Raw genomic sequence first — 16,177 nt, 5'->3', positions numbered from 1 at the left:
CACGCTCCTCACTTTCATGGCATCAAGATATGACTTTGATGCTCAGCAACCCTCTATGAATCTTGATTATTTTGGAAGGAAATAGGGATTTTTATCCTTCCTTGTTAGGCAGGGAAGGGGTTCTGTTGGACTCTAACCTGCCTCCTTGTCTTAGCAGGAGCTTGACAAAAAGTCCACCTACCTGCTGTATAGAACAGCCAATGTGAGCTTCGCCTGAACTGCACACAAAATTGGAGCTTTGATTTTAGTTGAAAACAATATCCATCTACACCATAATACCAGAGAGGGCAAAATGCAAAGGATGTAGGTGTGGTGCTATCCTTTGTGCAGTGCCTGTGAGATCCCAGGAGACGATGGCTGTGAGCCATGACCTACCTTCCCACTGAAACTTTTGCCCGTGTCTGAAATGGCCTCTGGTGCCATGAAGGCTGGTGTTCCTGCTGTGCTGGAAAGCTGGGCATCGTTCCCTTCAAACTGATTACTGACTCCAAAATCAGCAATTTTGACATGTCCATCATCTCCTAAGAGCAAATTGGAAGGCTTGATGTCCCGGTGAATGATCTTCTGGTAGTGCACTAAGAAAAAAAGACAAGAATATTGTTTGCAATGGTAGTTGATCCACCCAAACAAAAATCTTTCTGCAAAGATGCAAATAAAGGTGCAGACTCGCACATCCTGCTCTGAAAGCAAGAATCTTTCATTACAAGATATCTGTGAAGTAAATATTGCAGCTGCAATAAAGCAGTTTCTTGGATGCTGAGGAAAGAAGCAGCAGGGAGCTGTAGAAAAATGACTCTTAGGAACGCGGAGAAAAAATTTAAATCAAAGAACAGCTTTCAGAAGATGAAATGGCCCCAAAAGCAGAAGTGTAGGAAATCCAACAGACTTTATTGAACAGAAGTGGAAATGCTCTAGTTCTTACTGCCTTTCCCAGGAGAACAGGACCCCTACACCCCACTGCTCCCCCCAGCCTCAATTATCATTTTCACATTTGTTTGTGGCATCTTGTAGGAAATGTGCAGTTGGAAGGTGAAAATACTGATCTTGTCCTTTCCTGGTTTACAAACCTGTTCAGCACATCGCCACGGAAGCAGCCTGTCCTACAGAGCAAATCAGCTTGTGTTTTAGGAGCAAGAATGAACAACCTCCATGCAACTGTTCTGCTCTTCCCAAGAAAGCTTTCCAGCAGGCCTTGTCTGAGGAAGGGAAATCATGCTTGCAGATATTTTTCTGCAAGGACTTCTCCTTAGGTTAAAGCTCTGCTGATTGATGTTGTCCTTGGACATGAAAGGGAGCCTCAAACACATGTAGAGATCTAGGATCACTTCCATATAGCTCATCTGGGCAGCACACTGAGGCTGGGTGGGAGAGATTTCAAAGGTGCTATGTTAAGCAGCGTGCTGTGGGCAGCTGACTCATTAGCAGCACACACACCCGCAGGTAAAGTGAGACGCTCCATCCCCCTAAGAGCTGATCTAGAGACACGGGAGACAAAAGTTTGATGGAGAGCATTAGTAAAAAAACAGTGGTGGTTACATCCTCTTCCAGATGTGGAACAACTGTGCGGCCACGCTGCAACGTGAGCCAGTTAGCGCTGTAACAGCCTGGCTAGACAGTCAGATTAACACTGAAAGCTCTCTGACAACAGTAATTATGAGGAGACATCTGCTATGCAGCAAAGCTGGTGGCAAGCTGACATTTCATTATGGTAATGGAGGAAGAGCAAAAAAAGAAAATGGGGAGAGGGGAAGTGATGTTTCCCTCCAGGAAATGATTGGAGCCCTTCACGCACATGTCTGGGTAAAGGGTGCTGAACAATATGCCTGATCCGACAGAGCTGAGATTCCCAAAACCTCTACAAAAATACAGGCTACAAAAACATGTAGACCATCCCCAGAACTAAGCCTGAAAACAGGGATCTGCACTAGGGAAGCAGGTACTCTGGGCTCTTTATTATTTTTTCCCCATACTATTTATCTCATAAAACGCATTCCCTGCCTTTGTGCAACTGAATGAAAGTAGAAGGACAAAATGGTCTGTTTGCTAGTTGCTCTGATTGTTCAGTGCCCACATCAGCCTGCTGCTCAGTGTGTCTGAGCACTGCAGCAATATGACTGTTGAACAAAGAAGTAGAAAACATCCTTTGCAAAAACTAGTCCAACACTACAGTCAATGAACATTTGTGCCTCACAGACCAGAACATCCATTCTTGACATGAGCATGAGGGACAGTGACAGCCTATGACCTAGACTGCTTAGAGGAGAAAATCAGCACAAGTGCCTTTGGGGCAGCAAAGCACAGGCTGTGCTTTCAGAAGTGAGACTGACATGTCCCAGGGCATTGCAGTGTAACGGCAGCCAGGGGCAAACCTGGCACACAATTTAAATAGCAGTAAACTGAGATGAGAATGGGATAAGCACAGAGGAGATGTGGCTGGCCAGGTCAGGAATGGTGGTGCTGGGAGCAGTGCCCAACCCACACACCATGCTGCTTTGCAATGCAGTCTGGGTGACAGCAATGAAAGTTCTGTGCCAGTTGTCTTGAAAAACTTATGCTATCCTTAAAGCATGCCTTCTGTCTAGCTGCCTTGTGGAGAGGCAATAGGCATAAAGAGAGAAGGACAGGGGACAGAAATCACGCACCAAGCACCAGCTGGTGCAAATGACTGAAGCTCCATCACAGCTACAAACACAAAGAGCTTTAGTTCATGCCTGCCAAGAAAGGATCTGGTGTAGAGCTACTAACCTGATGAAGGCAACCTGAAATCACTTTTTTGTTCTGAAGAAATGCAGTTCTTCAAGTCCTTGGTGTTTTACAGCAGGGCTGGCTGGAGGCTGGCCAGCTACACAGTGGGATGTCCCAGCAGTGACACAGGCACCACTGCAGTGCAACATGAAGCCTGGGGACAGGCTTCATGTCTTGTAGGACAAGTATGTATTAAACCAGTGTGATCTGCATTTCCAGTAAAACACGCAGAGGAAAAGATGGTGTTATCCCTGTAGAACTCTAAAGGGAGAGCTAAGCATCTCAGAAGTAAAAGCCAACCACTAGCAATACCCTCCAGATTGCTAATGACTACAGAAGGGACAACAGCACGAGGAGCACACAACTCACTGAGCCATTCCTAAGCAGGTGACAGCCACAGTCAGTCAGAATGGAGTAAAAAGCAGCCATCAGCACAAATTAACTCTCACATTTCATCACCCTGAAGTGTCTGGGAGCAAGAAACACACAGAACACAGCAATTCCCATGTATATGGATTTGTCTGCATCCCTCCCAGGGTTAAAATCGAAGCAGAGCTGACCACAGCAGATGGCTTTACTGAAGCTGCTTCAACAAACATGAAATGGTTCCCCTCGTTGCTGTTATGTGGAAATGATTTTGCTCTTAAGAGCAGAGGTCAGCAGCTCACCGTAACAAATCCTCTGTGCTCCAAGATGCTCTGCACTTTGTGTTGACAGACCTAATTCAAAAAAAATAAATCGATACCACTTCATAATGAAAATGAAACTATGTAAGATATCACAGAGCCCTTAGGAGAAAGTCTGATTCCAGAGAGCGCCATTAAACTTGGTTTTATTAGAGACATCCTTCACTTCTGTGGAAAGGTAACGGTATTTCAGGGCAATTTGTATCTGAATAACAATCCCATGAATTTGTAGAACACTTCTGAGGCACAGTTCCCAAAATGCACTAGAAATACCTGTTTGTTAAACCTCTCATGCCTGCTCTATTCATGGGGCAGCTGTGAAGTAAGGGTGCATGCACTGCATTTCCATCACAATTTGTGCTGGAAAGCCTGGCCAGGCATATCCAAAACTGGACTTGGTGAAATCCTGGTTGTATTCTGCCATCCAGATCACTCCTAGCCTTCAGAACAGTCCAGGTGCTGACTCTGCAGGGGATGAATTTGTACTTCCAGCTTACAAAACATGCCCAGTTAGGACAGTGTTTTGGTACACACTGAGCATCACCTCCATGAAAAGCCAGTGGGTGCTGTGGGAAGGGTATTAAAAGAAAGCACAGGCTTACACTGCCTCTGAACATCACAGCCAAATGATTTTAGTAACAACAGGAAAAAATCTTGCAGAAAGCCATCCCTACAAGTGTCATCACTGCAATAATAAGCACATTGTCCGCAGGAGGCTCCCACCACTCAGCCGTACCCTAGCCTCTTAAGAAGGTGTGGGTCTGGGAGCACTGCAACTGCAACCTGCACTGTGTGGGTTAGTACTGCACTGAAACATAAAAGCAGTGACCAGGCAGGGTACTGCAGTAGATGGAGCTGGAGAAAGGGGCAGATTTGGGTGAGCGTCTCTGCTGCTAGGCCAGCTGGCTCCCCTTTGTGTGAGCAGCACATGGCCCTGCCTGGGCCTTCCACAGGTCTCCTGCAGCTCTGCCACCCTGCTCCATCACCACTTGTTAGCAAAGCCCTGCTGAGCAAAATCAATTCTCTCTGTTCAGTCCCTTTGCTGTCTTCAGTGGGACAAACCAGCTTTTTTCACAGCATGCAACTATGCTGCCATTTCACAAATGCTCCTCAGTTCAGGTACCATGGGTTATTCAGGGTCTAAGTAGGCTTTCCTTTTCATTCAGAAGCAAACACCTGGGAACAGTCTGCCTATGTTAACAGCCAGTGAAGACCAAGAGGGAACAGAGAGCAGTGCTGGGAAAAGAGAAATGAGAGATTATTCCCCAGCCCTTTTTAAAGAGGTGCCTTTTACTGCATTCCCTTCTGGAAACCTCAGAGCTCCAGCAGATTAATACCAACTTGCTAAAAGCCCATTTAAAAACTGCATATATAAAATTTTTGCAATGCACTGACACATCCTGCTATTTACTGAGGCTGATGTTGAATTAGACTTGATTAAAAACAGAGTCCCATTCCCATTCAAGGGCAAAAGCAGTCCATATGGTGCTACTGCAGAGTCTGTTTAGTATTACTTTCACATTACCCCTGTAGCAAAGAAATGATTTAACACTCTCCCAAGGAAGCTGCTGCACCACCATCCAGATCTTAAAAGAGAGGCTGCTCTTTGAAGCAAGCCTCCCCACTGGTCTGCAGCACACTTAGAATGTGCCAGAGGAAATGGATGCAGTGCACTGTACAACAGAATCACCTCCCATCCCATGCTTAGCTCATTTCAGGGGGTACTGTTCAGTGGCTGGGGTAAGGATCCCAGATCAATTTTCCCAGCTCTATTCACTACCTTGACACTGTTCTCTTACTGCTTCCAACAAACCTCATCCACTGGAATATGCAGCTGGACAAGACCCTTCAGAACAGCCTGATGAAGAGATGAGAGTCCAGCTTCCTTACTGGTTTATGGTAGGGATGCTCAGCCTTTTTAGCCAGGAGAGCCATGTTACAGAGAGAGCCAAGGCTGCCTTCTACACTTGTCATCCAAACCAATGAGCACAGTCACAGAGCACAGTGACAGCACAGTCACAGACAACATATACAGAACGGCTTCCTGCTGTGGCTACACACATGGCAACGTTCAAGGGACCACTGGCAAAGTTGGGAATGGGACACACACAGCAAGTGCTGTCAAAATGACCTGCAGAGCCTGTGCTTAGGGCTGCTCGTTGCCCCAAGAATAACTCCTTACATAACTCCTCAAATAAAACTAAAATCAAACCGCTTGATTTTTCATAAAAGGTTCTTATGCATCCCTCTGATTTACTCCATCAGCTAATTACTCTTACATACAGCATTCGTTCATTTATCAGCAGCACACACAACTACATTAAAGGAAGCCAAAGGAGAGCACGCAACAGGCTGGAAGTTCATTCAAGCTCCACACCATGGACTTGTGTTCAAGTTCTGCTGCATCATGTCAACATGAGGCCTGAGGAACCAATACCTGCCATGAGCCAGAAGAGCCCAACCCATCCACGTCACTGACACTTGACAGACTCTACCCCTGGCTTACGTCTCAGCCAGTATTCTTCAGAACACACAAGCCTGTGCTGACTATGCTGATTTGTTTGCTTAACTTTCAAGATAATGGAGACTATACTCACATATGGATGATTGAGTAGATTAAGTCTGATCTCAGGAAAGCCAGCCTTTGATTGGCATATCAGGTACTTCGTTACCACTCCAAGCTTAGTGCAGTGGGATGCAGAGCTCCACAGGTACTCGTACAGGTAGAGAACTGATTCTGTAGAGGTAACTTTCGAATACCTAAAGGTAACTTTAGCAGTGTATCACAACTTCCCTTTGAGCTCAATAGCTCATACAGATGAGATAAGCATTCCTTTGCACAGGGAATCAGAATTACTACCCTTAGCCTCCCTAGACAATTGCAATAGGGAAATCATGCATTTTCTATGGAGAATGCAGGAAAAAACGTGTTTCTTTTTTCCTTTCAGTCACACTGACAATTCTTTCAGCTTCCCACGAGCCAGAAGGGATACCAAGTCTTCAGGTACACAGCAGAAGGGATGGCCTCTGTTTTTCATCTGGACTGTACAAGTCAACAGGGTTTTCTCTTGGGTCAAGCTCGTGTGCTTGCTCTGTGCTAAGTGACTGCTCCTGGCTCCTGTCAGAGCTAAGCTACCTGCTCAGACAGGCCTTTCACTTGCTTACTCTTACGCCTCATTTAAGCTCTTACTAAACAAAGCCACTTAAGCTCTTAATAAACAAAGCCACTTATGTTCCAATCCTAACTGGATACCTGCCTGGCATATCCCTCCTGCTTTTTTGTGTTAGACTTCCTCATACCTTTCCTGCAGCTCCCACCACTGGGGGAGAGTTTCAGGTATCTGCTCATTGTATTGAACCAATTGGCAGGCCACAAGAAAAACATTCCTTGCCAACAACAATGGATGAAAACTCTCCCTTCACCCGATACTGATTTCCACTGCTCATGTGCCAAAGTGAAATAGCATCATGCCAAATGCACCATCACTCAGCAAACTCATTTACTGTGCAATTACAAACCATCAGTCACCTCTCAGTCAGTGCAGAAGGAAACTTAAATAGTGCATGAAACCAAACCTGTATTATCGCCCCAGCCAAGGTATCAGAAAGAAAACAGGAAGTAAAGCACAGCAGAATACCTGTCTCTGTCCAGAAAACCTGTACGTTTTCCTGGGGGGAAGGAAATGTTAAATTGCATTGTAAGTATTTTCAGCCACATTTGTAACTCCAAAATACAGTTGTGCTGTCATTAATTAGGCCTGGGGAACTCCAAGATTCCTAGTTTTTTCTAACAGATGCTCAAAGGGATGGAAGGACACTTGACTTTGCAACAATGACATACATAAGGACTCCACAGCCTCCAAAAGACAGCCCTGAAGTACAATGCAATAGACATCTCTAAAAGCGGGGGCAGCACAGACAGAGCATGATTGTGTCTGGTCACTCCTTCTGTCAGCTGAAGCCTCCAGGACCAGATTGAAACCCAGACAGGAACTGCTTCCCACACCATGTAAACAGGTAGCAGATGCTGAAAGTTGACGAAAGCTCAAAAAGGAACTGAACATATTAATGGGAAAAAATATCAGAGGCTATTAGATAAAAAAAGCCTGGCTAAGAAAATGCCTGAGTTACTGACTCTGGAAGCACGGCTATGCATCTGCCTGGCTGAATACAGGTCCTGAGCGTGAGGCACCTCAGCTCACTCTGTGCAGCTGCTTGGCCCTGCAGAGGAGCACCCCACTGACCCTCCAGTTTTTAGGGTTGATTCCTGGCTTGGCTGCTGATTCCTTTGGTGACTTGCTTCCTAGCGCATCCATTTCTTCTGATTGTCTTTGGGAAATCAATGTTTGCCTTACCAGAAAGAAGACTGAAGCTTAAATAACCCCAGATAAACACTACTAGAGGCAAATTACAAGTAGAAAGGAAGGTAAGTGCAAATATCCCAAATTCAGAGGCACTTAAGCACATGCTGTAGTTAATGACATGGATAATCCAGCAAAACTTTTCTACCCAAAAGATTTAAGTACCTTCTTACGTCACCATTCCAGTGGCACACACAGCACACTGCCTCCCTGCTTCATGAGAGTGCATTCAACACCAGTAATACTGGAGAAGTCTTCCAAGCAGAAGGAAAAGCACTTTCCTTTGTAGAGCCCATTTCACTACATGATGTGAATTAAAGTGTGCATGCGATTAAATGACTCCCAAAGCAGTTCACACAGAGCCTAGGCTTAAGACACACACAAAACATCAAAACAGGTGAACTGGTAATATTACCACACTCTCCCTCCAAGCACTTCTCTCCAAATCAGTCCTCCTTGCAGGCAAGCATTGTGAATAACAAGTACAGCTCATCCTCCACTGACACACAGTGCCTGTGGACCCTCTGCCATCTCCCATAATTTTAAAGGTCACCCCACATATCCCATCTGTTTGGCTACTGCAGCCACTTCCCTTCACTGTGTACCTCTGTTTGCAGAGTGCAGCACGTGGACCTGGATTAACACCTTGCAGGCTCTGACAGGAATCCACTTTGCAACTTCTAATTTAATAAAACCCACCCAGCAATGATGCATTTGCTGCCATGATGACTGTGAGCTTCAAGCAGCTGCGTGGTTTTTGAGTCTCCCAAGTTACATAACAATTATGTACGCTTCCATTAAAATTACCTTGCAATCTCTAGATTGCCTGGCAACACTTTTCCTTCAGTGTGCATAAACGGTGCACTTTCCCCCTGTAATTACATAATAATTGCCATGCATTTACCCAGCAGTTCTGAGAGAACACCATTTTTAACTTTCATTTGCTAATAAAATAAGTGCTTACTCAATAGCCCAAAATAAAGCATCCTATTGTTCCCACTGTTGAGAGTGCTTGGGCATCCTATAATTTATTGCCCCATTTCATTCTCTTTGCCAAGGACAAGAACTTTTTTTTTTACTGTCTTCTAAGCTGAACTTTCCTCTGAACGAGAGCTGTTACCTACTGCAAGTGCCAGCATCATCCAGCACAGCAGAGCCTGCATCTCCCAGCTGAGGCATACAGGTTCTGCAATAGTGTGAATACTGATGAGAATATAAAAAGCTGCAGTCTTTGCCCTTCAGATTCTACTGAAAAGCAGTCTTAAGCTTCCCACCCCCATTCATATACACCTTCCAGCTGACTGCTTATTGGTAGCTTTCAGCATGGAATTCTCTGGACTGTCACAAAAGCAGCAAACAGTGATTTCATTTCCCATCAGCTGCTACTGTTCCCATTGATGTTAGATAAACAAAATGAGGTGGTATTGTATTTCAGTGAAGATGGACCAGGACACCGCAAACCACATTTCTCTACCTTGGCAAGGGCCATCAACACCCATCAGAAACCTGTTCTCTGCAAGAACTGTTCTCCATTTGAAACCTGGTGATACACCTTCAACGAAAGCCTTAGGAAAGCAAGGGGCCCACCCTGACCCTCAGAAGTGCTGGGCTTGCAGGGGCCTCTTGAGATTGAGTGAAATGAAGGCAGATGTGGCTCAAGGCACTACAGCAGCATTAAATGTTCCTTTCACGTTTGACACAGCTACATATTAGACCTTTATAAGTACATTTGAAACAATTCCTTCCTTCCTATTTTCTTCCTGATGTTGTAACAGCTGGGAAAATGTCACCTCAAATGACACAGGGGTGTGACACAGCTCTGTTTTGCAAATATCTGACCTTTCTTACTTTGCACAATGCTCACTGGCCGTGGCTGACAAACACTCCATCAAATGTGTTTGCCCCTCCCTGCTGGCTGCTCTGCCTTCAGATTTGCCACTGAAACTATGTGCCCATACTGTTAAAATAAGCCAGGATTTTAAAAAGGTCCCACGTCTGAGAGATGTCCAGCTAACTTAGATTGATCTCACAGAACTGGGCACAGCAGCTACCTCTGTTGTCAGGTGTGCACAACAATAACTTCAAGGACCATGCAGGTAAGCTGCTGGAGGAGAGCAAAGGATGTACCAGGGGCAAACCCACCCCAGGAGCCCATCTCCTGTTAGGGTCAATAGTTTGGAGAAAAGCATTAGGCAGACAGATACAAAACATTCAGTACACACATTCCCCAAGACAAACTGCCTGCATTCTCATACATAACAGCCCTTGATATTCCTTCAACACATTTGTCTAGTCCTTTCTGAGTCCATTAAGTTCAGGTACTTGCCATCTCTTTCAGCAACAAATGTCACAGTTAATTACCTTCCTTCTTTGTAAAACTTGCTGCTTGATGATTTCATTTGCTACTCCTCAGTTCCTTCTGTTGTTCACCTCTTCTCAGAGGCACAGGATACATCTGTCATACCCCATGTTAATTTTCAAAACTGAAGAGCTTTAGTCTCATCCCTCTGTACAGGATCATTCTGATCACCTTTTTTAGGTTTTGTCAGTTCTAGAGAATGGTTTCTGAGACAGGCAGTGCAGAACTGTATACAGCATTCAAGATATGCCTACCTGGTATCTAAGAGCTCTTACAGATCCAAACAATTGCATAATGATATTTTCTGCTTTATTCTTTATTCCATTCCCAGTAATTCACTAAATCCTGTTAACTTTGTTGACTATCTCTAGGCAATGGCATTTACAAGAAAACCATCCAGAACAAGAACTGAGTGAGAACAGCTCATTTAGAGCCTGTCACGATGTACATATTTTAGTGCTGTTTCTCCCCCTCATACATTATCTGTATTTGGCAACAAGGATTTTTATCTGCCCTTTTATCATACCATCACTCACTATCATGCCATCTCCCTTCCAGTCAGTTCTAACGATGACTATTCTTGAACAACTAGTTGTCATCACCAACCTCTCATACTGCATTCTATTCTATTTCTGGGCATTGAGGGATATATAAAACAACCCAGGCCACATTATGGACTCCTGTTTAACTGCACTAGTGACCTTTCTCCACTGTAAAAGCTGTGTTCCTACTTTCCTGATTGACTGTCTAGTTAGTAATATAAAAGAAGTCAGCCAACCAAAAATACTTTCTTTATGAGCTTCTGTTAACAAATCTAATCAACTGCAGTTTGGCAATCCAAGCACACTGTGGCAAAAGGCTCACCTTATCTACATTTTTGTTGACTCTCCTGGAACACTATCAGATCACTGAGGCACGAATTCCCTCTGAAAAAGCTGTACCAACTCTTACTCCTCTTATTCAGCCGTCCAATCATAGCCTATTTTTTAGCACACCAGTGTTCAGAGCCACCAGTCAATGACAAGATCACTAACCACTCTGGAAGGCCACAACAAGGCCTTCAACAACAAGGACAGCAGAATCAAAATGCCAAATGCTGCTCACCGGCATCTGACCTACACAAGCAGTTACCAGGTGACTTATGGTTACATCCCTCAGATGAGATCGTGCAACATGGGTCCCTGGCAGCACCAGGGGCATGAAGTGATCCAGCACAAAGAGCAATCATGAGAAGAAAGACAGGGATGTTCTGTTAGAAAAGGGAGATAAGGTCTTAGGCTAGTATGGGTGATCAATAGAGGATCCAAGTTGTGCCTTCTGACCTGGGGACAATGCTGGTACTGAGGCTCAGGTGGAGTGGGAACGTGCAGTGTAATATGTTCAGACACAGCACAGGAGTAAGGCCAGCAAGCAGCGCTACATCACATCAAAGCACCAGGCTCTCTGACCCATAACCTCCTGGGCTGTATAGATTTGTATCTGCACCCATAAATGCCCAAGCTCTACCAAACCAGCTATTTTCAGAGGCTGCTCTCCCCATGGCTAGTGCTTGCCTTGCCAAGATAGAGGCAGCACTTTGTTCCACTGAAGCTACTGACTGAGTCTACTCACTACAAATGCCTCTTTCCTAGCTCTGCCACTGCTTTCAAAGACTCTCTCCAAAAAGATAAAAAGAGGAAAAAAGCAAGCCACTGTTTTCCTAATGTCCATTCCACAGAATGTCTGCTTCCAGCATCTGTTATGCAGTCTGGGTAAACTTGAGCAGACCACCAACTGCAAACCCTATCACATGCAATTAGAGAGGATCTCGCTGGCTAAACTGATACAGCCTACTGATGTTGAGAGGCTTCTCTCCAGCCAAACAGGAGGCTGACATGCACTGCAAACAGCCATCACTTCTGGTGGTACTCACAGTACTCAATGCCCAAAACAATGTCTCGGAAGTAGAGCCGGGCCTGATCCTCACTGAATGGCTTGTCACTTGGTACCTCCATGACAGCCCTGTAAAGAAGGAGGAGAGTAACTGAATTCTTAGCAAAATGGCAGCAACACTCATTACTGAGGCTTTACATTTCTGAAATTATTCTGCATCACTGCGGTCCTATCACTGAGGGCCCAGATCCCAGAAGGTCCAGGGCAAAGCCTCCACTTGAGCAGAGGCTGCTCCTGGGGCATTTCTCTCTTCCCCCCTTGCTGTCAATTGATCAATAACCTTCTTCTCCCATTTGCATTTTTCTGCAACTGCCTTCTCTCCCTCTTTATAAACATTTTTCTGCTGCTGAAACCAGGCAGAAATAACGAGTAGCAGGACTGGCAGAGCAACTAATGGAGTCTAATTGCCTACCACTAGAGGTAGGCAGCCTGTGCATGGTCAAACAGCACATTCCCTGGCCTCAGCTGATTGCAGGAGCTTCCCCCCACCACCTCCTACAATGCAGTCATCAGCCTGGTCACCAGGGAGACTGGTAACCTCTCACCAGCAACCTGCTGGTGCTGGCCGTGTGCAAGAGGCTTGTTAAAGGGCCAAAGGGAGAAATAAGCCCTTTGGGAATCTCCCCCATCCTGGGCTCAGCTCTCTCAACCTTACTGCAACTCTGTAGGGCTGCAGATCCAGCCCAGGTGTAGCAAAAAGTAGTGCAGACACCCACCACCACAGCACTGCATCTGCTATGGAAATGTGCCAACAAAATAGCCTCCCACAATATATTCATACCGAGGGCAAAGTAAGGCTGTGTGTGGCAAGTAAGCATTGATGTTATTTTATACTCCTGAGTCAGAGAAAGCTATGATATGGCTGCTACCCCAGCATAATATTTCCTACAAAGAGCTTCTCTTCCAGGCATCTACTGGGGAAATGGCACCAAATTTAGCATCAGGATCAAAACCTGACACCAGAACACATTTTCTCTGAACCCATTATGATCCACTGCACTGTCCCAGGCTGTGACAGCATGAAGGTAACTACAGCTGACTTGTCTCCTCTGTGCTTGCCTATAGAGGGTGATTTGCCCCACTGTGCACATCAAAACTTCAGTTACACCTAGGAAGCTAATAATAAACACCAAAAAATTCAGCAAGGGATCCCAAAGGGCTACTTACCCTTTCCTCAGGAGGTCAAACACTGCAAGGAAGGAAATCAAGCCATGAATGAAACAGAAGAGAGAACCAGGCTTATTCATTTTTTAGCACCTATAACAATAAATTCATCCCTACATCTGCAAAATCGATTTATCTCCTTCGCCTTTCTTAGTTCCCACATGACAAGAACATCAGGGGATGCTAAATGAAAATATTCACCTCTTCAGCAAAGACAAATATCCCCAACCCCTGCCAGCTTCAAGCAGGAAGACAGTGGGTAACTTAGCAGCCATACTTCTGCTGATCCCAGTGTTAGTCCTTGCTGATTTGAGGCCTGCCTCATTCAGTACCTCCAGGGAAGGTGTTTGGTGATATTTCTGCTAAATTGCTGATACTAAATGAGGTGCTCTAAGAACACACTGCTCCATTTTTGCTGTGAGAATCAGAAGCACAGCTATAATGGTACCAGAGAGGTAAATGCACCCTGGGGGGTGCAATTGTAGAGAATTTATTGGCATGAGTTGAGGTTTGCAGAGTATGAGAGTTTTTGTGTCTGATTAGGGGGTTAAATGGCAGCTTGTCCCAGCCATGGGTGTTTTTCTGGTCCTTTGGCAGCAATTACTGAGGTTTTATGAAATACTGTTTGGTAGCAGTGCTAGGATATGAAGCAACTTGCAGGAAAACAAGGGGACATTTGAGGTCTCCTAGCTCCATCCTGGTGCTTGAACCCCTTTGACCTTTTGAAGGGGAATGCTCCTCTGCAGCCCCGGACATCCACAGCTACCAAAAAGCCAGGCTATAAAACAACAGGGAGCAAAACAGCAGTGGTGACTGGAGCCAACTGGAGGCCTGCCTCTGACCCCTTCTGCAAACTAAAGCAGACGTTTAATGTCACTCAGCTTCTGCTCTGCAGAAGTCTAAAATGCCCAGCACCACTCTAGGGCCATGTCTGCATCTTGGATAGTACAGCACACTCCCATTGGAAGTCTTGGCCCCAGATGTGTAAGGCACAATCAGAACTGGTGTCAGAACAATCTGCCATTATCTGGTAGGAGAACTCTTTCCTCATGAATTACTAAGGAATTTCTTGCACCTCTGAAGAAATCCTAGAAGACTGCCCTCTCCAAAGCACACAGAGACCTGCTTACAGCTGTGACATTGGTCAGCTGAAGTTACAAACACAAGCTAGCCTGCATCAGCTAGTCTTTCCCTCAAAGCTGAAGAAGCTGCAGCTTTTGGTAGTATTTCATTATTCAACCATCTTGCGTGATTTCAGGTTGCTCTGATTTCCATCAGTACCCTCAATCCTCTGCTTTCTTCTCACTGAACATGCAGCAGAGGTGATCACTCACAGCTACTGTTAGCAGTAATTAGCAATGAGCAAATTCCACTTTCTCTAGTTGTGTTTTGCAGTGCCAATGAGATCAAGACATTCTCCACTTGTCCTATGGCTACTGCTGCCATTTCCAGGACTGATTATTCATTTTATTTTCAGCTTTTTGAACTGCCTCATGCATTTATTTTCATGCAATGAGAAACCTTGCTCCCTCATCTCTTCTCTCAGTCTGCAGGAGTTCAGGCCTTAAAACAATGGCCTTGGTTGCCTTAACAACTACACATCTGTCTTGCGTGCCACCTCTGGGATGCTGCCAGAATTCCCACAGGGCTCCAGTGGACAGGGAAGAGCAGCCTTTCAAAGGCAAATAGCTTAATTTGCTAGGCACAGACTCCTTACACAGACAGCTTCAAAGCATCCCATAATTATTTTTTAGAAGCAGCCTTTAAGCCTGTCTCATCAGGAAACATTACAGAATAGAGATGTAACACCTTCAGATGTCCTTGTCTCTGAGGATCTGGCACCCTGATGCTTTCCCTGTCCCTCTGGATTCTGTCCGAAACAGGGCACTTCCAAGATGGAGGAAAAAAATGGATGGAAATTTCCCACCCCTTCCATAAATACACTACAACCTCCCAGGGTGGACACCAAAGACAGGGGCTGGGCTAAGTGACCAAAGACAGCAGTGCTGCTATCTTAGGAGCTCCCAACACTCATCAGGGATGTGAATGCTGAGGTCACAAGGAGCACCTTGAGATGACTTTCTTGAATCACTACCACTGTTCACAGTCTACAGGAGCCTGGAGAGAAGAATCTCATGCTGGGGTACAAGAAACCTTCCCGCACTCTTCCCTTCTCTCCTGGCTCTGGAATTGGAACCTGCATATATAAAGGAGAGGGCTGTCACATCTTTTTAGTGTCCTTAAGGTTAAAATGATGGGTGCAGCTCTGCTGGAACACACAGCTACTTAAGTGCAAGGGGGACTGCCTTTTCAGGAAAACTAACTGCTATGTAGGTACAAGTTTCCTCCCAAGTCCTGGTACAAGTTATTTGCATCATTAAGTCTAAAGTCCAGACAGTTCTGTTAGCATATAACGATTCACATACCCATGTATAAGTTGTCTTCCGCAGGATCATCAAGGACCTGTAGTTGAAAACAGAAATGAGAGGAGAAAGAAAAATAGCAAGGAAAGACATTTTTAATCAAACAGCATTTAACTGTTCCTTATACACTATGCAAAGCTGCAATGCATTAAGAGAGAGTTACACTGATACTTAGGGATTCTTGGGGGGATTGGTGGTGGTGGTGTTGAAGGACACAGGACATGTTTTCCAACTCCTCCCCATATTTGTAGAAATTGCTTATCAGTAAAAAGGCACCATTTATCCTGATCTGATATCAGCCAATATTGAAAATGGCAATGAAGCCTTGCATTTATCCACCTTCCCATGCTTGTCTATGCATGCTTCACTGGTCAAAGCTCACTGCTGTTCCTACCAGCACATCCAGCTGGCCTCACTTGGGCACTAGGCCAAAGCCCAGGGATAAGTGTGTAAGTTTGTCAAACACAACTGGTGTGAGCTTATTTAAGATAACCAACCTATATTTTT

At 45.2% G+C, this 16,177-nt stretch overlaps 1 protein-coding gene across 18 annotated transcripts in view; it reads right to left on the bottom strand.

Annotated features, from left to right (window-relative positions):
* Positions 1-16,177, bottom strand: part of CAMKK1 (calcium/calmodulin dependent protein kinase kinase 1) — an 86,216-nt gene that overhangs the window by 15,144 nt on the left and 54,895 nt on the right. For 13 of the 18 annotated variants that reach the window (XM_046902556.1, XM_040650600.2, XM_040650602.2 and 10 more), the window contains 5 exons: positions 15,674-15,710; positions 13,251-13,272; positions 12,064-12,152; positions 3,414-3,464; positions 376-575 (listed from right to left, as the gene is read on the bottom strand). In XM_046902556.1, coding sequence (XP_046758512.1) covers positions 376-575; positions 3,414-3,464; positions 12,064-12,152; positions 13,251-13,272; positions 15,674-15,710 — 399 coding nt within the window. The remainder of the gene's footprint in view (positions 1-375; positions 576-3,413; positions 3,465-12,063; positions 12,153-13,250; positions 13,273-15,673; positions 15,711-16,177) is intronic. The other 5 variants (XM_046902563.1, XM_046902562.1, XM_025142054.3 and 2 more) reach the window with 1 other exon arrangement.

The sequence above is a fragment of the Gallus gallus genome, chromosome 19, assembly GCF_016699485.2.
Source record: "Gallus gallus isolate bGalGal1 chromosome 19, bGalGal1.mat.broiler.GRCg7b, whole genome shotgun sequence".
NCBI classification, from domain to species: domain Eukaryota; kingdom Metazoa; phylum Chordata; class Aves; order Galliformes; family Phasianidae; genus Gallus; species Gallus gallus.
Note: the sequence above shows the minus strand (reverse complement) of the source record. Positions and strands in the feature narration are given on the sequence as shown.